This window comes from Bradysia coprophila (genome assembly GCF_014529535.1).
Source record: "Bradysia coprophila strain Holo2 chromosome IV unlocalized genomic scaffold, BU_Bcop_v1 contig_5, whole genome shotgun sequence".
Lineage (NCBI taxonomy): Eukaryota > Metazoa > Arthropoda > Insecta > Diptera > Sciaridae > Bradysia > Bradysia coprophila.
Window position 1 is genome coordinate 5,003,753 of NW_023503374.1, and position 27,648 is coordinate 5,031,400.

General features: G+C 35.0%; 2 protein-coding genes and 1 long non-coding RNA gene across 16 annotated transcripts in view; 1 reads left to right on the plus strand and 2 right to left on the minus strand.

Annotated features, from left to right (window-relative positions):
• LOC119071717 (solute carrier family 12 member 4) overlaps nt 1–27,648 on the minus strand; it is a 152,168-nt gene that overhangs the window by 35,024 nt on the left and 89,496 nt on the right. The gene's annotated exons all lie outside the window — the stretch shown is intronic.
• On the plus strand, nt 10,909–12,452 carry LOC119071770 (glycoprotein-N-acetylgalactosamine 3-beta-galactosyltransferase 1-like). The gene is made up of 5 exons (XM_037176820.1): nt 10,909–11,380; nt 11,435–11,695; nt 11,753–11,857; nt 11,997–12,163; nt 12,233–12,452. The coding sequence occupies exons 1-5, from the start codon at nt 11,053–11,055 to the stop codon at nt 12,413–12,415; spliced, it is 1,044 nt and encodes a 347-aa protein (XP_037032715.1). The 5' UTR covers nt 10,909–11,052; the 3' UTR covers nt 12,416–12,452.
• Nucleotides 17,282–26,030, minus strand: LOC119071835. The gene is made up of 4 exons (XR_005086739.1): nt 25,955–26,030; nt 24,911–24,915; nt 20,490–20,494; nt 17,282–17,295 (listed from the first exon to the last, which is right to left on the minus strand). It is a non-coding gene; the product is annotated as an uncharacterized LOC119071835 (long non-coding RNA).

Sequence of the window (27,648 nt, forward strand, 5' to 3'; positions counted from 1 at the left end):
GTAGATCCTCATCTTGAAGTTCTTAGCCTGAGATTGGTCACCAATCATTGGTGTAGAGTGGTCAATCCCTAAGGGTATGTAAGCCCGCCTGAAGTAGCTGCAACAGTAGTTGCAAAATTCGTAAAAGCAAAATGCAATAATTTTTGCAACTAATTCAAAAGGCTTAGAGCGACCTGCAGCAGCTGCAAAAGTGGTTCAGATGTCAGAAAACAAATTCAGATAGGGTCGATGGATCTATTCTGTGGAGATGACTCATCTCAGATTAGCGTAAAGCTCGAAGTGGTTCGTGATCGCATATACTACTCGCCTTGCTTTCGATCTCGTAAGTTTATGGAACTCATTACGCCAGGATTCTGCAATGTAAGAGAACACTTAACGGAGGTCATCTATTACTTTTGTAATCGAAATCGATAACATGATCATCGGTTTGTTTCGGTTATGTAAATCGGGTTGGCTTTTATTATTGAGTTTTCTTTCACCTCAAACAACTGAACAAATTGAGGTCGCATACACGAAACATTAAATATTCGAAGAAAATAATTTGAAAAGAGTGGCAATTTGGTTCGTATTTTCATTCTGTAGAAAATTCAAAATCTTATCCCGCGAAAAACTTACAAATCATTCATTTGGAAGATCGTTAAAAAAACAGTGATTTAGTTCGTCGTATTAAATGGTTGGCACCAGTTTAGTTAATTTATCATGCATCGCTATCATTCTCCTTCCTCTCTTTTCTTTTCTTTTCCGTAATTTTTCGCTAAATTTTATTGGAACCGTGCCATAAGATTATATCAATTTACATCCATTATAATTAGCACAGTTTCCCCGGAAATTTAGATTTTTTTTCCTCTCTCTTGTCTTCATCTAATGGCATTTATTCGACATAATTATTCAAATTTGTTCGCCCAACTAAATTGCAAGCATTAAAAGTTCAAATTTCCAATTATGGATGTTCCAGCAAAAAAAAACGATTTCGCAATATTTTCCACCGACCGACCTGCTATCAGAATTCAGTGCCACTTTTTGTACTACCTGCTTTAAATATTTAATGCATACAAAATATGGTTTATACTCCCATCGCCCCACATCACGTTGGAATGGAAATAACAATGTAAATACTTTTTAACCACATTGCTATTTACAACCGACTGCGAGTATTAAATTTTAAACTTCAGCACCATAACGAAAGTGCATTTAAGGTTTAACAATTTTATTTTATGTTTGTTAAAGCTTAACTACCCAATAGACCGTGTGCTATTTTGACAAAAAAATTTCGAATCTCAATAAAAAACAGTTTTACCATGATAATCATAAGAAAAAATAATTATATTTATTTTTAAAAAATTATTTAAAATATACATTGCCATCCCGATGCCATCCGCATGGTCATTTTTTTCGTAGCAGAAACTCTAAAAAATATAAATATGGGATATTATTCCACAGCTGATAGGGATATTTTATTTGTTATTGTTTCTATGTCAACAGATTTGATGAACGGTAAAGTGCTAGCGGGCGTTAGAATTCACATCGAACGTGTAATTGGCAGAGTTTTTAACAAAAATATAGACTATAATGCACAACAAAAAAGCACTTCTGTTTGTATTAAACAAAAAAAGACGCAAATTGATGCAACACCAACAAATTTATTTCAAAATTGGAAACACAGTGCTTTCTAAACACCTTTAGCATCTTCTATCACTGTTGCTGATTTATTTCAATTTTCGAACGAAACTTTCCACTCAGTAGTTTTCTACTTTTTTTTCCAAATTATGGATCACCTTTTACCCGTTAACACATAAACATTTAATAAAACATTTTGCTTTTAAGAACTCCATTGTCGACATAGCTCTTGATCGTTTTTGTTTTTGACTGACATTTTATCAACAACGATTAAAATGTCCCATTCGACGCCATTTTGGTTTTTCGTTTTAACTCTGGTAATTCAGAATGTGGTACTTCTGTTTTTTAAGCGCCTAAATTTTCAAATTTTTTTTAAATCTGTAATACTCAAATTAAAAATACTAACTAATATTTTTTCAGCTATTTATACATATTCGGAGTGTTTTTTCGATGTGTTCATTTGGTAAAAAATAAATTAAGTCATATGAACACGGTCTATTGAGACTTCAACTCAACATACTTGGAGCGTATCGTTGTTCATGATTTAATTTTAAAATTTGAAGACAAAATTGCGGTTCACAACCGTTATATATGTTGCGTATTCATAGCGTATTTTGGCTGTGTAAACATAACATCGAAGTCCTCCGTAAATATGAGTTCGATAGCTAATTTTAAATGAGGCAGCTTCAATATCGTCTTAACATTTCATCATGTTATGTTCGAGACGGATAACCGTTTTTTAGGCGACGTTACCTTCGTCATATTAAAAATAAATTTGTCCACTCTGGGGAAACTTTATCGACGAGAATTTTATTGAAATCGAATAAAGTTTATTTTGTGGGGCAATGTATAAAATGAGCGACTTAACTCAGTATGTTGTCGACACATCATAAACGATAAATTCAGCAAATATTTTTTTGCTTCTTAAGTAGGTTGAGAGCCTGTGTGCACCTTTTGAAACCTATCAATGTCATCTGTGTAGGGCGTGGAACGGTTACGGCTTTAATGAAAAATAATTGCATTGCCTGACGGTCAACTTTACAAATCTGTAACTCACAACCGAAAAGACAAAAAAACGGATCGACGATCTACAATGTCGCATTTATTATTCAAAAAAAGGATGTCCTACTCCTATGCATAACCAACCTTGCTTTTGATTGTATTACCCTGTCCCATATACACACGTAACCACTTTGAGATTGTTACACATTCGACAAAATTTCTCAATAATCCCAAGTTGAATCTTACTAAAAAAAAGAAAAAACTTTTTTTTATATGAAAATTATGTTATTCTACTTATTCGTTCGATTTTCTCCATTGTATCCTCATTGAGTCGTTTGTTTGGTTTTTCATTTCGTTCCAGGTTTTATTATCACTAAAAGTGCGCATTTTATGGGATCAAATTTGTTCAGAATACCAAATGATATTGATGTTAAGGAGGACATTTCGAGACGTTGATATAGTTTTATACACACGGATTATGTGTATGCTTATGTATATCGGTATCAGTGGAAATGGACGAGCAGATTCATTTCGATAAATAATTTAACAGAAATTTCGAACAAATTTGACGTTGTTACATATCGTACTGTTGCTTTATTTTTGTTTCGTAAGTAATTGTGTTAAATATTTGATGATGACGGTATAATGTATAGAACCGCTTGCTGCAAAAGCCTATTTATGAAACTTTATGAAAATTATGTAGGTACGGGGTATGGTATGTTGTTTTCATTAAATAAATTTTTAGTTGAATGGGTTGTGTACGGCTGGCTCAGTCCTTTTCTAATTTATTTCCCTCATCTTTCCAACTTCAGCTCTCTGGTAGAACATAAACATTCATTCCGGAATATGGATCGGGATAAATATGAAAATGAACATAACAACTTTGAAAAGGGATTTGAAAACCAAATACTTGTTTAATTAATGAAGTTATTTTGAAATTTTGTTCAATTCGTAAATCAAAACCCGAAAATCTTCATACGCCATAAAAGCAGTTCACTTCGTTCAGCACCATTGACAAATAACATCTCATTTTAAACGTAATTCCTTCAAGAATAGTGTTATACGGATAACGGATACCACCGCACATCTGGTAGGAAAGGTATTTTTTTGCTACTTCTCCCTGTGAATACCACAACGTGTTTTACGTAGCAAACTGTCTCTAGAGATGAGATTACACGAAAATTTGTATTTCAGATTCAAATGGTTTACGTTTCTTGTTAATTTCAATGCAGAAAGTTTATGTGTGTGTGGTAGTTGGCTGGCAGTTTCTTCAAAAATAATTTATTGAAATTAGTAATGGTCGTAGTGGGTATAACAGTAAAGCTTCTCATTATGATACAGCTTTTTCAGGCGCCATTAGTTTCATTTGTTTTGGTTCGCTAACTTTCAGATTTTCAGACTTTCAGAATGATTATGATTATCTTGGTAAAGTTGTAGAAGCTACTGTAGCTACTGTAATATTAATATACAATAAACCTTCGTCAGAGCCGCCTACCTTCCTGAAGATAGTCTTCCCGTCTTAGTGTACTCGGTACAGTGTACTGCCTGCTTTGTACGTTAATATCTCAGTGACCAAAAAGATTTCTTTGCTCACAATTATTTTAGCTGACAGTTCAAGAACACTTTTCTCAAAATAAACCTTTTGCACCGATATGGAAAAGCAGTTCGTATACTATGGTGTAAAAGTAAAATGAAGTAAAAGATTTTGTTTTTCTAATCTTGAAGTATGGCGACTTGGTCGGTCATTTCCAGCACACAAAACATTGTTCATGAGCAAAACTGGAAATTTCTAATTCGCAGTACTTTAGCTCATTTCATAACTTTCAGCTATATTCTGTTGTGGAAGATATCATCTCCTAACATCCCTTAACCACTGGCAACAATTGAACAAACCGAAAAAAAATTAAATCAAAAATTGTGGGCTTGCAACGTACAAGTTTTATTAGTACTGTGTAATAGCTTATCAAACGAAGACTACCCATCAGTGACATAACTGAATGTAGTGTTCAACTTATTAACAGTTTTTTTTTCACATTTTGGACATTCGCAATTCACATGATAAATGTGTCAGTATGAATGGCCGACAGTTTTGGATATTTTTTATTTAAAAATGTTTTCAGCGAACTCTTTTCATTTTCCCCCAGTTTGTGTCATTTGCATTTCGCTTATTCAGTAAATTTTAGTTATTCTCTACATGATATCAGCTTGCTTTTAGCACCGTATGAAGTACAGTGTGTTCGTAGGTTTATTTTATATGCAAGTTGAAAACATTTGCGAGTCCCGGTGTAAGGAAAGAGCTTCTGGTCGCCTGGAGATACTAACGAGGCTGATATGTATGACATTATGTATGTAAGTTACTTCACAATAATTCGTGGAATAGGGTTTCAGGTAATTCAATTCAGATCACAGTTTGACCTGTCCCAGCCTTAAAATCATCAACATCGGAATACAATCGACAAATAACGTTCACAAAGTGGGTCACTACCGACAGGCGTTATAGATTTTTACTATTTTTTTTTACACAAACAATAAATATGGATAAACTGAATTTAATATCCTCCCGTCAGTTCAGTCACCAGCAATTATTACAAACACTTAGCAGGCTCACCACAATCTATTCAGATTTTTATAGGATTTTAAGGTTGGAGATAAAGTTCGAGTTCCAAGCAGACGCGGAAAATTTTATCGGAAATAGATGGGGTCTTTAGTTGTATGTAAGCATTCTATGTTTCTTCGTAAGCTATGAAAATAAATAGATGTCGAATCTTGTAAAATTCGAGTTCTAGTTAACCTGTTACAGACGGCAAGCATATGACTAGTATCGGTTCTATTACTTCCATCGATCAAAGTATTTTTAATCTGTTGATTTCAAATCTTGTACTTCAATTTTTTATCATGCATTTTACTATATAAGGAAACGTATTACCCAGAGCTTGTCATTATTTCTATCGTTGTTATCGATAACAGATGAATAGCCGTATGTGCCAGGTTAATTCTGATTCAAGATTCTGTTGTTTCACCAATTTTGTCTTTCAACTACGCTATTTCAACCAATTAAAGTGACATATATATGTTTCTCAAATATGGAAGTACTAGATTTAGATAGATCACACAATTTACAGCTTACAGTTGCATCACATTCTCATAAATCTAATAGTTTGAGGCTGTTTTTTAAATGGAAAAGCATCGAGAAGAAACATTAGAGATCCATCAAATATGAGCAGTAGTTTCGTTGGATGTGTTATAGTGTTCAAGTTTGTTATGCGGTAAAATTTAATGAGAATGATTTCCATTAAGGATTTTGAAACACCCACTATGGAGCAAAGAGGTCGATTTTTCTCCTTTTCCGCGTAGCCAGTTGGATGTTTCTTGGTTGTAAAGTGAATAAATTACGTTCTGATTGCTTCGCATCTTTTATACACTTCGATTTCGTGAAACAATCTTTTCAGTGCATAATGAGCAATAATTATTGTTCCGAATTATTCCGGCTGAACGCTATAAGACTGTTAAACTTTATCGAAGAATTTTATTGTAATGGCATTTCTCTAATTGCCAAAGTTGAACCGTACTTTTACGATTTCCTATCGATTTTGAATTCGCTCAATTGTATATATTTGGGCATTGGCAATAAATCAATGCGAACAGTAATTTACGTGTGCTGTGACTGCGGGACACTTAATATTCAGCATCGATTTCAAGTTACACAATACATTCGTACAATTATTCTTATTGCCGATCCGCACCAAATCGCATAACTTGCTTTTGATACACATTTTGATTATACATAGAATCGCAATAAATTTGTATTTTTATGTTAAACTATAGCGTTGAATGTCTTTAACAGCAAATCACCATTAAACTCCGACATTGGCAGCTATAAAAATAACATTAACATAGAATCCATATTATTACTATATTATATGAGCCTGTCCTGCCCATCTACTTTCCTCAGACAACTAAATGGCATCAAATGAAATTGGTAAATATTTGCCCACATAGTAAGTGTTATTGGGCTGTCTCATCAGAATGTGAGGAGAGCAAATAGAGTTTGCCATAATTTTTTTTTTGCCTTTCGACTTTATGGACTTTATTCAGGACAGGATGGTAATACAAAAATAGCTGAAGATGTTTACGGAATATGGTGTGTGTATTTTGTAAGTTTTCAACTTGTTCGAGTTTTGTAAAATATTTTCAATATTAACCTGGCTTTCATTGAGCAGAGCATTTCTCTGGTGGCTGTTATATATCATTAAAGTTAGTCAATTTCGCTATATTGAAAACTTTGCTTAAACTTTATTTTCATCATATTTCATATTTATGTGGTTGCGTTGTATAATTCGCAACGATACTTTGTTGCAGTTACAAGAAGCACTTCCGAAAGCCGGTGTTATTTAATTTCCTCGAAATCTTTGAGTAGTTCAATATAAAGTTTTATTTAAACGATTTAAACATAACAAAGTATTGGAACTGTTTCCTTTACTTTCTGTGGCCCAACTTAATGGAATAGTTTCTATTATTTCGCTAAGTTTCACCAACTTGAATTTTGTGAAATTTATTATTTCAGATAGATTTAAGATTTAGATTTAAAAAAATCGATCAAATCTAACTCTGGTAAAAGGTGAACAACTTATAAAAACAACCTAACGAACGTCTCAAAATTGGAGTGATTTTAGTGAAATTTCGCTACACTCCATGTCAATAGTTTCTCTAAAATTCGCCCGAGCTTGTCTAAAATAGACTCTGGAGCGTACACCAAAACCAAATTAGTAAAAATGGCAAAATGTATAGATGTTTCTACGCCAAAACAATTTACTACATAACCATAAGCTCTAGCAACTCCAAACTGTGTTTCGCCCAGAAATGTTTGTTCATTAGAAACCTGTGCAGTGCACCGAAGTGGTTAAATTTTCAATTTAGCTTAGAGTGATGTCGAAACGAATAGAATAACTAGATGTTGTGCATGAAGGCCGTAAAGATCATTTATGAAGAATAAACTTTGTTTGATTTTGTAACTCAACGAGACATACTTCCGGTACATCTAATCGCCGACCACAGAGGGAAAATGTGGGAAAATGATTTCTACTGTGCCTGGACGATTGTGTAAGCAACTACCAGGAAGGTGATATCTTGCAGGCGATATCATGCACTTCGTTAAATGAAGTCAATTTCACAGGAAGTAACTGTTCGGTTTGATCCATAAAACACTAACATCGTCGATGGTTCCAATTTTGAATAGTCAAAGTACGGTTCGTTTGAAACGAGATTTAATAAGGACAGTCGACCACCAATCATTTTTGTCATATTATTAATGAGTGATGAAAAAGAACTTCATACAGAGGTAAAACAATCAGCCCAGACCCCTGTTCGGTTTAGTTATAGTTATTTTCCTAACGCACACTAAAACGCTCGCCTCCGGCTCGTGACGACGTTGGGAATATTTCAACACTGGTTAGGAAATTGTTATTTATACAACCGAGTGATAAATGCTTTTTTAGGCACTAGATGTGGTGTATCATCGATTTGTATACAAAGTTTTTCGCAAGAAAGGCCTACTTTTCGTCACTTGTTGCGAAAAACAATTATCACTCTTCGGTGTGAAGTTCTTTACCATCACTCATCTCGTATCAAACGAACCGGGAATGGCATATCTACTATCACGTCGATCAATTAAACATCCAACAGTTTCATATTGACCAATTTCTGAATTTCAATTGATTTCCCTTCGGCTGAATCCCTCGAATCTCCGATATTTTTTTCCGCACCCTGCTACGTGTTATTGTTTTCAGTTCGTGTAGCAAACGCTACTTTTTATACGAAATTATGTTGGACGAAATATGCAAACTCACTTATCGCTGATGAACAGTTTAAAATAGTGCCTGGTGCTTTAACAACTCACCTGAAACGAAAAGAAATAAATTGGTCAATGACTTTCAGTTATGTAATTCAAATCAATTACTTAAAATGTAAAATGGATGCAACGACTTAATAATTAGACTCTCAAAAAGCAATTAGTGGATACGGCTTGTTTGAAACAGGTATGTTAATGAGCAAAAGTATTATCTGGATCTTGTATTTAAATGCACTGAACAGAAAATTAGTGCCAAATTAATGCTATAGCTGTACTACGCCGGAAACTCAACTTTTCTCCAAACAAATTAACATTTTGCAAACATTTCCAAAAAATGTTTATCGTAAACGAAACATTATCCAATTTTTCCCTCATTTGAATTGCTCGTTTTGTTTACATTTTCCTTTTCTTTTAACTTAAGTCTTACTTATAGTACCCATAGCATACCGTTATTAGGATGACAAAGTAAATACAAAATTTACCATTGGAAACAAACGGCAGCATTCGAACGAGAACGTAAACACAACAAAAGTACGAATAATGGTATTTTCCGCTCCAATATTTTCTGAAAGAAAATTCACGTCAGAAAATATTCCATCAGTGAACGTAATTTCTTATACGATTTACGAGAGAAAATCCACAAAACTGATACAATTTATGCAAACATTTTTCTTCAATATCAGAATGATGTATGCAAATGTTTCTGTGTGGTATTAAGTCAGACTACACAATAGCGATTTAAACTGCCTTGTTTTAATGCTGCTGGATCCAGATTTGTCAAGCCAGCTTACTGTTAAAAACTACAGGGTGTGCTGGAGCGAAAACGAGTTTTTTTTTCATTGAAGATTTTGTGGTCGAATAACCCCGCCGGTTTATCCAATCAATTGATCAAAATATTTTCGTATTCAATTTCTTTGAAAAAGAAAAACATTTTCAAGTCTTAACGTCGAAAGCATAAACTCGCATTTATACGAGAATAATCTTGAAATCATATATCGACATTCTGGCAAGCGAGACATTATTTTAACATTTATTTGAAAAAACTGAAAACCAACATGGACCATAGTGTTGTTGCATGGGGCCTTGATTTATAAAACCTTGACCTCTTCCCCCTTCGATAGTCTGAGTAAAAATAGATAATCATGCCTTTCCTTCACAGATGGAACTGTGTGGCTCTTCTCAAATTTTTCTTTGCACTCATTTCTAGGTAAAAACTGGAAACCAGTCGTAATGACGCTCTCTTATGTAAATTTTTTTTCTGAATCTGAATTTGAAACATTCTTTGTCACAAAATCCATTAAGTTCACCGAACCAGCGCCAATTTGTGGCATAACCAATAAATGGACTAGTCTGCATATTAGAAAATCAATTCCACTCTTTTTGAGTTGAATGACATCTGATAATTATCACGTGCTTGTTTAGCAACATTCATAATGTTTGGCTGATTGAGTTAGATGAGTTCCAAAACATATTTTGGTTTTGGAAACTGGTTTTTCTCTCAATAAAAATGAAATTATGCATTCACAGACATAGGTTTTGAACTTGGGGTATCTATGTGACTTAAGTTTTCTGATTCGTTTCAAAAGAATCGGATGTGTCGTTATGTGAAAAAGCTTGCCAACCATCCTTTATTGGAAATTTTATGAATGTTACTAGTAACTCAGTTATTACATGGATCCTGAGTAATGTATGGTTTCCACTCAACGAACCCGTTAGGGAGTCGTGAGAGAGCGAACTGTCACGTAAACTGTAAAAAATTCAATTTTGTCTCTAACACGGAGTACTTTTTCGGTAAGTTGAAATTAAGCATAACTGGCCATTTGGAGAGCGACGTATAGTGTCAAAATTGACAGAATTCTTTTGTTCTAATGTCAATTTTGACACTATACGTTGCCCATACGTCGCTCTCTAAATGACCAGTAAGTCTGAATTCACAGTCATCCACCTTAACCACCTTAACATTAATAGCAAGCAAATTTTATTTTATTAGACAAATCCACTATTCCTGAGACTATTGAAAACCAGTTTTCACTGATGAGTCTTCTTGTTGTCTATTTTCGTTCCCTTTCTACTATCACAGACGGTTAGAATTTTTCGGTCATTATTGCCTCAAATATTCAAATAAACGAATCGCATAACGAATCAAATTGATAAATCTATACTTGGCCGGTTTGCTATACGAGTGAGATTCGCTAGGTAATATTTCGCACTGCCAAACATTTCAACTGTGATATCCAGCTCTGCCGTAATTTGCATAAAAAACCTTTTATGTTATTTAGAACAAAATAGTCATCAAAAGTTTGTTTTATGCAATTTTTTCCCAATTTTTTTATAAAAAACAACAAATCGAAAAGTGGCAAGAAATAATTTGCATAATAAACACTTGTTTCTTATGCAAATTACGGCAGAGCTAATAGATTGATGCTATTTTGTGTGTTCTATTCGTTCTTTTCCTGACAAAGAGAAATGTGGGGTCAGTTTTGGTTCGACGGTTGGTGTGAATAGTTAAAAGCGTTCCGGGGATTGTGGTTCAATGTCACACGATTTGATCTGATTTTGTCAATGCAGCTGACAATATAGTAAAAATGCAAATCGCTAGAAGAATTCCGCAAACAAACTACCAGCTCTATGTTGGTGTCGTTATCGGTTTGTTATGTTCGTTGTCTCTAAATGAAATATTTCGTAGCTCGATAATAACTTGGAAGAATTCAGAAACCGGAAAAGTGACAAAATTTACGTCTGAAGGAAATACTGTTTCGACAATACCAGCCAAGAATAGTTCACTTCATGAAAACATTAGAGTCCTTTGTTGGGTCCTGACATACCCTAAAAATCATCGAACTCAAGCTATTCACGTGAAACGTACGTGGGGAAAGCGATGTGACAAACTGCTGTTTATTTCATCGCAAGAAGGTAAACGACTGAACAAATTTTAAAAATGACGCTTTGATGTTTGTTGTTACCTAGATAGTGTAATTGACGCAGTTGTTGTACCTGGTGCTGGAGATGGTCGTGATTGGTTGTGGGGGAAAACGAAAGGCGCTTTGAAGTACGCATGGGAACACCACAAAGAAGAATTTGATTGGATTATGAAAGCAGACGACGACACTTATGTGGTTGTGGACAATCTGAAAAAGTTTCTCAGCAATTATTCGAACAAGGATCCCATTTTCTTCGGTTGTCAGTTTAGTTCTAAAGAGATTCCTTTCTGGACGAGTGGTGGGGCTGGTAAGAAAGAACGGTTTGAACGGTTTATGAACGTGCATTGACCTTTAACTATCCTAGGGTATGTACTCAGTAAAGAAGCTTTGAGAAGGTTTGTTCTGGACGGACTACCACACTCTGAAAATTGTCGAGAGGGTCATGCCGGTTCTGAGGACGCAGAGTTAGGTAAATAAGTAAATTGGTGATGTACTTGCGCAATAAGCTCACAAGAAAGGAACCAATAGCTCGAGGGTGCATCCTGTTGCTTTTACAATTTTAACAGGAGTTTGATTGTTAACGGCCAGCAATGCTTTCTATTTTCCAGCAAATTGCTTGCGCCGTGTAGGAGTTACGCTAGAAGACTCCCGAGACTCTTCTGGAAGACACAGATTCTTAGCCTTTACACCAGTTGATCATCTATTTCCAAGAATTTTGACTGACGACGACAACAAGTACTGGTATCGGAATGATTTGACCTATCCTCAAGTGCAGGTAAGTCAATCGACTTAATTCCATTTTACCCCGTAAAACATCGTACTGACTTGACTAATAAAAATGTAGGGAATGGATTGCTGTGCTAATGATGCGATAAGCTTCCATTACATAAGCGATAGACAGATGTACGTGCTCGAATACTTTCTATACCACATTCGACCTGCAGGCGTTGATCGAGAGCAGGAGTACGTTCAAGAATTACCTTTGCAATATGAAGAAGTGACTTCAACTACGACAAAGCCTAAGTGATCCTCAAATATAGGAAATAAAGATTTGCACAAAAATGATAAATCACCTAAGTTTTGTATGTCGTTGTTGGCTTAATATGAATCTATTAAATCTATTAAGAAAAATGGAAGCACGCAACAAGTGAAAGGAAAAACAGGCGAGAAATCATTCAGTGCTGTCATCAAAATGAAATCATTAAATGATGATGGTGGCGTTGATGATAAAAACATGCTTAACCTCCGAATATACCCCTCTAAATGGGGGATGGAGCATAGTTTTAACTTCACAGAGCTCGTATTTCTCGTCGAGTTATTTAAGATTTAATTTTAATGACAGCACTGAAAAGGTGTTACGAATGAACTGAACGATCCCCAAACCCAACAAAAGTACGAATAATGGTATTTTCCGTTGCAATGTATTCTGAAATTAAATTCACATCAGCGAACGTAATTTCTTATATACGATTTACGAGAGAAAATCCACAAAACTGATAAAATTTATGCAAACAATTTTCTTCAATATCAGAATGATGTATGCAAATGTTCTGTGTGGTATTAAGTCAGACTACACAAAAGCGATTTAAACTGCCATGCCTTGTTTTAATACTGTGTAGTGTATCCGGATTTGTCAAGCCAGCGTATACTGTTAAAAACCACAGGGTGTGCTTGAGAGAAGACGATTTTTTTCATTGCAGATTTCGACCCATTATGAGCCTTACTGAAAAGTGCTTTATTAGTCACACGATGTACCTGCGGTCAACTCATCTTTATTTGCTATTTTAGACTGTGCCTGTACCTCCGCTGCTGACATAATATTTTCACCATGATTTATCCTCAATCTGCAGTGAATTGTCTGTCATCAGTGTAGCTCTCGTCAATCTTTTATAATGTTGCAAATGCGTTACATATATTTTCCAAATATAAATTGAATATTCACACAGTGAGTATGACTCGTTGTGCTCAAATACAACAAGATAACAGAATAGCAACCAAAGTCATAGTGACCAAAGTCCATGTTTATTGATTGTTGATTGCTTTGTGAACTAACACATAAACCTTCAATATCGTGCAGAGTGCAGAGCCTGACCGGTGCATAGGCTTTGAATGGAAAATGATTATCTCTGTAGGCAAACCAACCCTTTAATGTTTAATTTACTGTACGCACTCATGCATATGATACGAGTTCATTGTGTTTATGTGTCTAACAATAGAACATGTTACGCTTTATATTCGATTTTATTAATGTAACTGAAAGGAACTCGTATATTTACGAGGTGGTGAGTGGTAAGTTGACATGTCTGTTGCAGTGTGCTGGTATGGAGTTTATAGTAACCATGGTGCATTTTAGATTGACGTGTCAATTTACTCGTACTAAACTAAATTTGAGATGGTTTGGACTTGATCCTTTGTAGCTATTAGCACAAGGTTTCTCTTTAGGGGAATGATGAAAGGTTATGAACTTCTGTGAATAAGGACAAAGCGTTTCACTGTGTCTCAACTTAAAATCGAATCAGGTCACGTAATCTTTCTATCACTTTTAGCTTAGGAAAAAATGTTAAAATATGTAAAACCAGTGGTGATCTCAATAAGATGTATATTGAACAGTGTCAACTAAAGAACTAACTGATAACAATGATAGAGAGATATGCCGATGCATATCGATGTTACATGAAGATATATGTGTAGGTAAATCTCAATATTCAACACTCTCCCTATTTATCTACACTTATATAAATCAAAAAATTACACAAATAACGTACGGTTAAATAAATTTTAAAATTACCTATACTCTCACTATTTATTGACCTTCTTCATCAATTAAAAAAAACTTTTACGAAAGAAAAAAACAAATTGATAGCACACTATCTAACGGAAAAATATAAAAAAAATATTCAACTTTAGGAACACAAAACATTGAAAACTGAAATTCCCGTTTGTCTTTGGTCTTTGTCTTTTGAATCCTTCTCAGTCATTTCACTTGCATATTTCTCGTACTCGATGTCACTTATCGCTTTTGATTCATTCATTTGGACTTCACCCTTAAAATCTCGCCAGATTTCCCTGATTTGTCCTCTGAATCCTTCTCGAACAGCACACTAACATCCTCTGCGTACTTAATGCCAAGCATCCAAGCTGATTCATTCAATGTGACTAAAGCCAATGAAATTGTACGAACTTCGTCACGAGTCTCCCATGAACTGTTTTCCAATCTTGGACATATCTCCTGCAAAATATTGTCCGAAATGCCAGCGTTTCCAATGTTGAACAACACGTTGACAAATGTTCCATTTTGTACACCTATGACGAGCCAAGCGCCATACACCACATCGTCTAATGTTATTTGCGGATCGACTATGAAAACCATTGTTCTTCCAGACTATGAAATTACATGAACTGCGATGAAAAAAAAAGTCGATGACGCTTTCAATACTCAGCAACGTGTTGTCCGAGTGACCTTGATGATGAGCTTTACTGAGTTTTGTTCTTTGCTAATTGCGAACCAAACGTCCTTGATTGCCGCTATTTGTTGCCTCCGGAAACTTCCATTGCATACACCAAATCAATTAAATTTTCGTGTCCGATTGTGCAACCAAAATTCACCGTCTCGTATCAAAAATCCACTATTTTCACGTACCAAGATGTAATTTACTATCTCTCTATCTCACGATCTCAAATAGCCTGACTTTCACTCTATACTATACATTCGTTATGGAGAAATGAGAGAAGTTGGAAAAATAAGAGATTTAGAAAAAGACGGTGGTCATTTAGAGAGTTTATCGCTGTATGTAGACTTTCGCTGACTTAATAAAAACAAGCTAAGCACTCCCTGTCTGCACTAAATTTTTTCGTAGCAAATTGATTTCATAATACTAGAGCTGCGCAGATGTTTGTTTTTGTAATAACTTTTTAAAAACTGAAATAAATGAAATGTATCAATCTAGAATGAGTTTTCAGATATTTTAGAAACTTTGTAAAATAATAAAAATTTTGTCGTATTTGGGTGAAGGTAAAAGCAAGTTAATGAGCCAATGTGCCCTTTTTTACAAAATGATTTATCGCTATGTGTGAAGATAAAAAAAAAACGGGAATGAAGCAGCTTGCCCTAGTTACATAAAAAAATGTGTCACTAAGTCAACGCGCTGAGTACAAAAGATATTTGCATACGGAAACATTTTAGCATTTTGTAGTAATAAAAAAAAATCTGTAAAATCAGGTGAAATCACAAGATTAAATAGCTAGTTGCGGAAATAGCATGGAAAAACAAACGTTAAAAAAGTCAATGTGAAAAATGCTGATGAATCTGAATCGTTTTACTACACTTTGAATTCGAAATGTTTGATGTGTGTTTCAATTCGAATGAATTTCGGATTCTATTGAGTGTAACATTTTAGACATCGTTACTTTCCAATTCAAGGATTCTTATTGGTCGCTATTTCGCATACATACAAATAGCTCGCCCAACACAAATTCACTCGATTCCTTTTCTTGTATTCCAAACTAATTCGATCCGATTAGCCACCTTCCAGGCAGACGAAAAATTCAGAAAACAGAAGTGTAGCGATGTGGATAATTACGGCTGGAATTCTTCGTTTCATGGAGTGTTCTGGTGAGGCGGAAATAAAGCAAACAAAAGAGAAAATTTTAATTATTTCGTTCTAGATTTTGTAGATTTTTTTCCCCCGTCGTCGTCTCTATATATTTTTAGCATGACGAGCTTTCTGTGATGGGAAAGTTAACCCTTGGGGTAAATTTTATAAATGAAGTATTTTTTATTTTCCGTGAAATGAAGGACGGCTGTCGTTTTATGTTATATACCATTCACAGGAAGAGAAATGCGCTCGCCTGTATAGCAGTGAGCACAGAATGGAAGAAAAAAAAAATCTTCGTTGACGGTTCTTTTATATTTATGAGACTTACGTTCTAAATTTATGAGAACCATTTAAAACCGAATAAAATAAACGAAGTGAGGATAAAGTAGATTCTTTCCTCTTCGAATGCTATGAAATAAAATATATAAAAAAAACTTTGCTTGCCTGAAATAATGGACAAATTGTACTCTATGTAAAGGAAATTATTACTTTTATTATTGTTGATTCGCCAAAGCACCTTTTATGTTTGTGGGGAAAATGTTATTCAATTTGCTTTTTTATTTAATGTGTATAGATATCAATAGCACGGAGCTTTTGCTTTATCTGACATCAGAGCTGAGATATATTTATGTCTATAAATGGTAGTTGTGCACGAGATATCCATTTCATTATTAACTGGTTCTTTAGAATTTTCTTCGTTTATGTTTTATGCTGCGTAATAATAGTCATTGTCATTTCGCTAATTAGGGATTATTATCGTGAACCTTGACGTGGTCAGAATTGTGTTTATAGAAAGAAATTGTAATTAGAATGTGATACGTTTCCTTCAAAAAACAAAAATATTTTGTTAGAATAGAATCTGATTTTGAGGATGTCGATGCAGTAATTTATCGATGGGAAACAGGAGTTTGGTGAGTTTTCTTTTACGACTAAACAATTTTTACATCAAATTTTACCCAAAACTATAATATGATCGAAGCTTATTGGCACTTCTGATACACTGTGTAGAAATGGCGTCCATTTTCTATGGAAAGGCAAAGATTACGAATTGTCATATCATTTCATTATCATTACCTCTCTAATTTTTCCATAAATTTTTTTGACAACATAGGCGAGAAAATGGTCATTTTCTTCCCTCCGCTCAAACTTCGGAAGCCTTTGTTGTGAAAAGCGTTGTTTTTAACTAGGAAACTCTAAACTTGCCTTTTCAATAACGTTTAGAAATAGAAATGGCTCCGAAAGCCACTGTGGCACTAAGACAAGGGAGGGTTGACTCGAACTCTCAACAAAATTCGACTCCAAAGTTTTTGAACTCTCGACTAATTTGCTAATTAGACAGGGCACGTTTCATTCGAAACAATGAACCAAATTTTTATAATAAAATAGGAATCGCACGAAGTTTCAGTGCTTCAGGCATTTTCTCTGCAGACATCTTTTTGCCTCCTACGAATTTAAATCTCTAAATCCAATAATCCGCCATAGAATGGGAAAAAAGCGATTGTCATCATCCTAAATTTAGGTCATCCAGTAATTCAATCTAATGACGCGGCTGAAATTAGATTTGGAAACGTTCTACGATTTACAATTTGCGCTGAGGGAATTTCTAATTCAATCAACAACAAAAAACACCTTCGAATTGATAGCCTACCATCTTCAAGATGACATTTTTTTTTAATTTGATGTCTAGTTTTCGTTTATCCATTGATCAAAGTCGTTCAACGTAAAAAATATCGAAATTACGTCAATGTCACAAATATCGACATTCCACCGAACGATGGATAAACCTCTAATAATATTCCCCAGACAACGGTAGTCTTTGAAATATTCATGAAAACACATCATTTCATAAATTGATACTACGTGATAAGAAACATTTACCGAAACAAATATACCTGGAGCTGAGCTGGAGTAAAAAATACCTTTCCTTTGCCGTTATCCACGTGAACCGCAAGAGTTTATTAATGAAAAGGCGTATAAGATATTCCTGCTCGGGTATCATACATACTATAATACACATTGTACGAGATGTTCTTTTCTGAATAAAATATTCGAGCCAATTTTTCATTCCTTCCATCACAAAAAAAGGAAACGGACATGGCGTAACATAGATAGACAACCTTTAAAATACATCAACAATTGTCCGTATTACAACATCATACCACAATGTTTCATCTTAAAATCCGAAAAAGGGTTTTCATTCACGGATCTCGAAAAATCGTTTTGTTTGCCGCAGGGATTTTTTGTCAACATAATCCGGTTGAAATGGACCGTGATAAGACGGGTCATTATACATATATTTACACTACAAATTTATTGTGTGTTTTAGCATCGTTTAAGAAATTAAGCAAATTGTATTACAAAAACCTTTGTCGAAAGAAGAAAGTTTATTATTGAACGAAACGTACACGCAGCGAGCGAATCAAATCACACAGTTTTAAAAGTTAATTATAGCTAAGCAGAGCAGTTTGTTCGACGACGCTATATAGTTCCATTAAACTTTCGCAAAGCTTTGACATGATTAACAAGAAAACTTTTCATCAAATGACTTTTCCGGGTTTCAGACTAAGAGGAAAATTCATAACTTTTAAAATCACAAACGGACAGGTTTTGTTAAGAACTTTAGAATTAGACAGAGACGCTTGGACGTAATACTTTAATCAGGAGAGGGAACACGGCATCAATTCTCTTTTGCATGTCAACTCTACCGATAGAGTACGATTCACTATTTCACTAAAAGATGGCGCTGCAACAAAGCCAATGTCGACAGAAAAATAATTAATTTTTTACTCGACGGATTTTAGGTTGAAAGGTTGATATCGAAAGTGGTAATCACAGTACGTTTCTTTTGCAGAGAAAACTTGTTTTTATTGTATTAGTTAAAAATACAATACCAGCTGACTTATCCTGTCACATACGCCTATTCATCTGTTATCGATAACGTCGACAAAAATTACGACAATCTCAGTGTAATATGGCCCTTTATATGGTAAAATACAAGTTAAAATCAACAGATTAAAAATACTTTGATCGATGGAAGTAATAGACCCGATAATATTACTGGTCATATGCTTGCCGTCCGTAACAAGTTAAAAACGGCAGCTCTTATCACTAAATCCTCCAAATTTGACGTTTGATAATTCTGTGTAAAATGCTAGAAGCACGTTATAACAGAGCTGTGGTGTTGTAATTAAAATCCATTTGCAACACGAACAGAACGATTATTTAATATGAACAATAGAAATGGTTGACTTTGAATTTTAAAAAAGAAAGAAAAAGAAACCTGTGAAAACTAACCCAGCAGCCAAGAAGCGACGACAAAATCTCCACTTCATTATGTGAATTGCACATAAACTCACAATTTTCTTCAGTTTTCATTTCGATTAATTTTCATTTCCAATATTATGAAATGATCACATAGAAGTTGTATGCAAATGCACTTTAGAAAGTAATTGATAAACTTTATGGTTTTTCGGGATATAAGTTAAAGGAAAACTTTGTTGCACTCAAAACCTCGCTCAAAACACATACACACACACAAAAAATTGAATTACTTTAAAAGCTTTTTGCACAATTCGTTGTAGCCCAAGCTGCAGAAGTACATTTGCTTAATGGAATACGAAATTTTCTTTACAACTTTCTTGTATTTAGTTTAGCATTTTTCCAGAGTTGACGAACATTATCTCTTCAACGAAGATTCTTTTCTTTCGGCAAGCAGGGGATGCCAGATTTTAATCCTTGCAACAATTTTAAACAAGTTCGCATGAATAGCAGCTCAACGTTTACATTTTGTAAAGATATGCATGGTTTATAGTAAGGTTCTTTTGTAAGATAATCCTTTAACGATATTCTAACTGCTAAATTTCATAGTCAAATAAAATTACAAGTCGTAACCATTCGAAATTGCTATAAAAAATACAAAGAATTTGGAGATTACATGCATGTATCTGCACAATTAATTGAACAACATTGCACTTGTGTCATTTGATATCGCGTATATGCATTTTCGTAAATGCAACACGAGCAAATTGTCACTGAAAAACACACATTGGATTCTACATTTAATGTTCTTTCCCATTTTGTGAATATGTTTTCAGCAATTTCTGGTAATAAAAACGCAATTCTCAACCATCCAATAACTGTAGTTAACATTTTCATTTATATAATGCATATTCTACATACGTCCGCGTCGTTTCGCCTTACAAATTTTAAAAACAAAATTTTATCTTTTCGTTTTAATGAAGATGCAGTCTCGCATTAACAAAAAAATTTGCTTACTAAAAACATTCTTTTAAAATGAATCTTATTGTACATATGGAATGCTTGATAATTTCTGCTGAGACTCTCAAAAAAATTCGTTTTCACAAGCAGTGAATTTCGGGTATGCCTTTAATCGCATTATTAAATCAGACATCCCCCACCTCCCTATTTTCCAGAAACACAATTATGTTTAACCTTAATTAATTTTAGAAATCTCTTCTGTTCTTTGGTTCATACAACTCTTGCTACATGTGCTACATAGGGTTTGAGCGCATACAACAAAAAATGTTCTCCAATTGAAAATTTTCCGTTTCGTCCAACAATTTTCATGTATTTAATTTTAACATTCCAAGAGGTCCGAATCGTCCCGTTTTTGTTGAGAGCCCCAATCCATACTTTTCCAATATATTCGAAATATTGACAGGAACTTTTGTTCGACCGAACAAAATCATAGCCCATGGAAATATTCTCCGTCAAATTCCGAACACAAAAGCATTGTTGTACCACACACAGTGTGTACAATACCGAACAATCACATAATTATGTAACGCTTCTCAAATTGAATGACCCAAATAATTTTCAGCCCTTTCCACCACATTTAACTCCGTGTGTGTGTGCTCTACAGCACAATGGTCGTTCTGTGATACTCCACACAATGGTAAATATATGCGGATGGGATTATAGTTATATTTATTTTGATGGAATGTTTAGCTCAAGGATTAGATTATAAAGTCATATACTGAAACCGTATCGTATGCATTGTATGAGTTAGACATGTGTGAGAAAGAGATGAGCTAATATTGACTGTAAATGCTGCTGGATGCATGGTGAAAGCGACATTTTTTTTTTAAAATGAATTCCAAATGCGATGAATTTACTTACAATCTGCGGTGAGATAATTGCTAAATTGATTGCACATATCGCACCGGCTTACGTCATTGTTCGTTCAATTATTTTCTGCAACGGAGCACTGAATGAGCACTAGACGGGCTTTGTGTAACACCTTGCCATATCTCGACACGTTTATTATACGCTTTTCAGCAGTAATCGCAGTTGCGAATAAATTAATGGAATTGCATGTGGAGAACGTTGAGAAAAGTGGGAAACGATTGCATGAATGATTTCAAAGGAAAAATTTAATGAAGCAAACTTGGAATCCTTCTATGGTTTTTGACTTTACGCGATTTCTGGAAACATTACCGTCAGCAAATTCCTCAAAAAAAAAAATTTGAAAAGAACATCAAACATCACTATGCAACACAGGTTTTTTTAACTGATGGTGGTGGCATAGTGAGTGGGTTATATGGTTCGGTGCACTGACAATTAAACACACTTCCGTGGATCAAGGAAGGATACTAGGGCCGGAAATTCCTAAAATTCCCACAAATTTTTGTTTTTTGGTAAAATGGATATAAAGTTGGTTGGTTGGCTAGAAATGAACAACAACTGAGAAAATCATAAAACGAACATAAGATTTTGATGATCGATCTTTGGAGTAAATACATCGAAATATCTTGTAAAATTAAAGAATTTTCAAGAATTGAATTCCCTTTTAATAGGTCGTGCAAAAAGGGGACAGAAAAATTTGACTAACCTCGATAGTCACTGACAAAAAAGAGTTGAAAATCTTACCTGTAGCAGGTAACTTTGTCTTCATGAAATCTAGAATAGTGCACAGCTGTAGCACCTCATACAAAAAATACAGCTGTAGCAGCTATTCTAGATTACCTGGAGACAAAGTTACCTGCTACAGGTGAGATTTTCAACTCTTGTCAGAGCAGAAGCCCAATTCCATCACATTTTTTAAATCCTCCAGGCTTGATTATGACCAACGAAGTTGTGTTTCATACTCAAGGCACTGAGCCCTATCTTACCCATTATGAAACCATTAGACTAATGGCATTATTGAACAAAGCCTGTGCTTCCCAGCGAATTAATGAACCGTTCATCTTCGTCTATATCGCCCAAAAGGCCAATCGAATGAAATTTACATTGAACGGAAAATATATGAAAATATCAATCAAAAGATTCAAATGTAATGTGCCATCAGAAACATTTGAAAAGACAAAAAAGTATTGTGTTGAATAAAACTAGAAAAAAAAAACACTTTCGAAAGTATCAGCATAACATTTGTTTTCCAACATGTTTTGATGGGGGTTCATCGTGTGTTTTCATCTTCTTTTTTTTTCAATGAGTCCTTCGTGTGTTATTTTATACACAATACATAATGTTACGAACGCTTTTATTTGTGTGTGCGACAGTGCCATTCTTCATGTGGATAAAGAAACTTTTCTTGACATCCAACAAAATGATATGAGACCATGAAACAAAAGGACTTCTGTGCGTTCGTAATTAATTACCATTTTCTTCTTCGAATTTATTACGACGACGGCATCTCTTTTATGTGGTTTAAGGATTTCGCCGATACACAGAGAGCGTTTTTGATTAATTTTTGCTATTTCCGTTATTATACAGTTAAAATGTAACGAGTCATTGTTCAAATGAATTTCAAATTAGTTAGAATAACTAATAAGACAGGGACACTTTGTTGCGTAACAAGCTGTAATTATGGTTATTTTGTTATGCAGTTCATTCAACACTCTCATCCCCCGGAATGTTTGAGCTTGACTAGGAGTAGAACTTTATGAAACATGATGATTAAAGACATTCTATTTGTTTAACACACATTCTAGCAATGTAATTATTCAGTGTGTTACCATTACCATGGTATACCATGCATAGTATTCTACATTTTGTCGGTTACACATTTTGCTTCGACAAGGATGGTTGATGGTTAACACGAGACTCTTTTAATTGGAATTGCGGCTGAGTTTCGAAGTGAGAAAAGACGGTCAAGGAATTAATTAGTAAAAATAGATAAAATTGCTCGGGCATTCCCTGCGTGGTGTGACTTCAACACGTTGATGGAATATTTCGGTACACAATTCAATCCCAGGTCTTCGTGGATTTTTCTATTAGCTGTGAAGAAGTTACCATTTAAATTTCGTCGCTGACTGGACACAAGGTAATAGTAATTATGTTCTGTGTAAGCTCAAGCCGGAACGAAGTGGTTAACAAAAACGTATCTTAATTGGGTTTTTCTTCGAAAATTGTAGGCCTTACCGACAAACTAACAGATTGATTCAGTAGAGTGGAAGAATTTGGTGTTCTGTGAAATGGTCGTTTTTGAAGAGCGTTGGTTTCAGGGAAGAAAATCATGTGTGTCCTTATGATTTTAATGAATTTCCACATCGATTTTGTAATGATTAGATCGCTCTAGGATTTGGAAAATCATTGGCTGAGTGAAAACCATTGTAATGAAGTCCCTCACATAATTTGAATATATGCGCAGTTGAACCATAAAAAGCTGCATAAGATCGGATAAAACTATTAACACAAGCAGGCAACTTTAAAGCTAGATTATGCTTGCCAACACGTTCTTAAGTTTTGCATTTAATTGAAATGTATGGCAGGTTGTTAAAGTCTGCAAGAAGTCTCGAAACATTTCCCATTTATTTGCCGCTTTAAAATTTTCTAGATTTTCTCGTCGAAAATTGATTTTCATCCAACATCCAACTTTCATTCTTTAATTTCTAATTTAAATTTAAAGTCGCATTTACATTCGCTTTTCATTTGCCATAAAATTTTTGGCAAATACTCCAAGTCGAGTTCATATATGTGTAATATTCCTCGGCAACAAATATTGTGGAAGGAAAATATCGCTTGCGTAACATTTTACCTTTTTATTACCCCATTCAGTAATGGCAACAGCATGTAGAATTTTCGTTTAAAATGTAATAAACGAGTTATTTATATAATAGTACCGCACATAAATATGCTACTTTCAGCACGTGTAAAGGTAATAGACCTGGAGCCTATGGTATTTTGAGTCCCTCATATGGTCATATAATTCTCTTGGGTACTAAAGGGTGCCCATGAATACGAGCGACAAAAAATGTTCTACGATTTTCCTGGAAAATGCATATTGGGGCATGCCAGACAAAAGGAAAATCGAAAAATGATCGCTTTTTGTCGTGATAAGCCCACGACCTGAAATTGGTGTCATTCGATGCCCACGGACCCTAATAAACATAAAAACACCCGCCAGACAAAATTCAGTCGGAACTGTGAGCTGCCAGACAAAATGAAAAGCCCAACATGGCCGATTTTTGTCGTGATGACCCCATAATCTGAAAGTGGTGTCATTCGATGCCCACAGACCCCAACGAACAAAAAAACTATCGCCAGACAAAATTCAGTGAGAACTGTGAGCCGCCAGACAAAACCAAAAGTCCAACATGACAGGTTTTTGTCGTGACGACCCCTCGATCTGAAATTGGTGTCATTCGATGCCCACAGACCCAAATGAATAGAAAAACCCCCGCCAGACAAAATCTAGTGGGAACTGTGAGCCGCCAGACAAAAAGAAAACTTGAAAAATCACTTTTTCCATCGTGATGTTACATGACCGAAATTTTGATGTTGTTTCATTCCCATGGACCCCAATTAACAGAAAAACCCCCGCCAGACAAAATCTAGTGGGAACTGTGAGCCGCCAGACAAAAAGAAAACTTGAAAAAGCACTTTTTCCATCGTGATGTTACATGACCGAAATTTTGATGTTGTTCCATTCCCATGGACCCCAATTAACAGAAAAACCCACGCCAGACAAAATCTAGTGGGAACTGTGAGCCGCCAGACAAAAACCAAACTTCAAAAATTAATTTTTCATGCACTTCGAATTTGTAAATTTTCGGCGAATCGTAAAATACAGTGATTAAATGATGTCGGTGTGCCAAACTAGCTAGGATTGTATCAGCTGTTGGCTATATCATTGTTAGTACGATCTACATTTATCATTTTTTGTTGATGCAAAAGTGACACTCATCTAGTTTTATGAATGAAATTTAGAGTTGTCATAACAGAAAAATTTGGAATTTGGTATTGTTGTGGCGAATATTTTCGTACGTCGTTGTGTAAAGGCACAGTTAGCATTGCCCGAGAATGTTTAAAATAAAATTCATGTACGTACTAACCAAGGTACTAACACAAATTGACGCAAGCATATTTCATTAAAACGTCGTTTTTGTATTCGACATTTGATACGTATTTGACAGCACATATTGCAATTACGGACCACCCTATTTGTCCGTTTACAAATTTCAATGCTATGACGTCGAGGTATCATTTAGTAAAGTCCGTAAACTCCATAATCTACGGAACAATTTTTTAGTAATCGAAACGGCAGTGAAGTTCTTATAACATGTCGAGTGATATCCGTTGATGTTGTCAACAACACCGGGCAAAACTTTGTGGTTGTATTTATAGTTATGGTTCTTTCTTAACTGTAGTGCTGAATGACATTTTTTTAATGTGGTCTCCGTAAATTGTTTTACTTTTAACTTTTCCGAAACACTATCTAAGTGGATACAACATTTTAATTCATTTTCTGTCATTGTGTTCCGTAGATTATGGAGTTTACGGACTTTACTAAATGATACCTCGACGTCATAGCATTGAAATTTGTAAACGGACAAATAGGGTGGTCCGTAATTGCAATATGTGCTGTCAAATACGTATCAAATGTCGAATACAAAAACGACGTTTTAATGAAATATGCTTGCGTCAATTTGTGTTAGTACCTTGGTTAGTACGTACATGAATTTTATTTTAAACATTCTCGGGCAATGCTAACTGTGCCTTTACACAACGACGTACGAAAATATTCGCCACAACAATACCAAATTCCAAATTTTTCTGTTATGACAACTCTAAATTTCATTCATAAAACTAGATGAGTGTCACTTTTGCATCAACAAAAAATGATAAATGTAGATCGTACTAACAATGATATAGCCAACAGCTGATACAATCCTAGCTAGTTTGGCACACCGACATCATTTAATCACTGTATTTTACGATTCGCCGAAAATTTACAAATTCGAAGTGCATGAAAAATTAATTTTTGAAGTTTGGTTTTTGTCTGGCGGCTCACAGTTCCCACTAGATTTTGTCTGGCGTGGGTTTTTCTGTTAATTGGGGTCCATGGGAATGGAACAACATCAAAATTTCGGTCATGTAACATCACGATGGAAAAAGTGATTTTTCAAGTTTTCTTTTTGTCTGGCGGCTCACAGTTCCCACTAGATTTTGTCTGGCGGGGGTTTTTCTATTCATTTGGGTCTGTGGGCATCGAATGACACCAATTTCAGATCGAGGGTCGTCACGACAAAAACCTGTCATGTTGGACTTTTGGTTTTGTCTGGCGGCTCACAGTTCTCACTGAATTTTGTCTGGCGATAGTTTTTTTGTTCGTTGGGGTCTGTGGGCATCGAATGACACCACTTTCAGATCATGGGGTCATCACGACAAAAATCGGCCATGTTGGGCTTTTCATTTTGTCTGGCAGCTCACAGTTCCGACTGAATTTTGTCTGGCGGGTGTTTTTATGTTTATTAGGGTCCGTGGGCATCGAATGACACCAATTTCAGGTCGTGGGCTTATCACGACAAAAAGCGATCATTTTTCGATTTCCCTTTTGTCTGGCATGCCCCAATATGCATTTTCCAGGAAAATCGTAGAACATTTTTTGTCGCTCGTATTCATGGGCACCCTTTAGTACCCAAGAGAATTATATGACCATATGAGGGACTCAAAATACCATAGGCTCCAGGTCTATAAGACGAGTTAACAAAACTAATAACATCTCATGTGATGCTATTATGCAAATCTATCTCCATCAAATAATGTATGGGTGTACTGTGTAATACACTACCATGCCGTCTCCGCGCAATAATTTTATTCTATGGAGACAAAGAAAAGATATGTCAACGTTAAGGTACATCGTCTAAATAGACTGGATGAACTGGATGAAATCAATTTACGTAACTTGCGTTTATTCTATCCATTGTCTAACAAAACGTTTGCGTTTTATTTCGCAGTTAGTTTATCGTGTTGTGACAACTGTATTTGAATGCAATCCAACCAGGAAGACGACACACCAATACTTAGTCTGACTATGATTGAATTGTCCTCAATATTTACCTTGCATTCTATGTCACAATAAAAACTTTGCAATTTCTACTGAAACGAGTGAAATGAAAAAGCTTTTGCGTTTTATTGGTAAAAGTTTTCGTTGCGCATATATACATATTGAGAGACATTAAAGAATGTGGGATGCATTGAGTTACACCAATTCCATTAATGGAATGTCCTTGATTTATAGATTATTGTGCGGCTCATGTTTGCATTCTATTTATAGATATCATAACTCGGGAAGGGAAATGTTGACATAGCGAAAATAAATGTTTTCTAATTGATGGAGAACAGACATGAACAGAGAGCTGAGAGAAACATTTAAAATATTTTGTGGCGCTTTGTTGCTTTATAACAGCGACACTGAGGCATG

What these genes read in the sequence shown, in the direction of transcription:
- LOC119071770 (XM_037176820.1), top strand. Translation starts at nt 11,053, where the DNA reads ATGCAAATCGCTAGAAGAATTCCGCAAACAAACTACCAGCTCTATGTT. An exon ending in GTTTATTTCATCGCAAGAAG is followed by an intron (nt 11,381 to 11,434) that starts GTAAACGACTGA and finishes GTTGTTACCTAG; the next exon opens with ATAGTGTAATTGACGCAGTT. An exon ending in TGACCTATCCTCAAGTGCAG is followed by an intron (nt 12,164 to 12,232) that starts GTAAGTCAATCG and finishes ATAAAAATGTAG; the next exon opens with GGAATGGATTGCTGTGCTAA.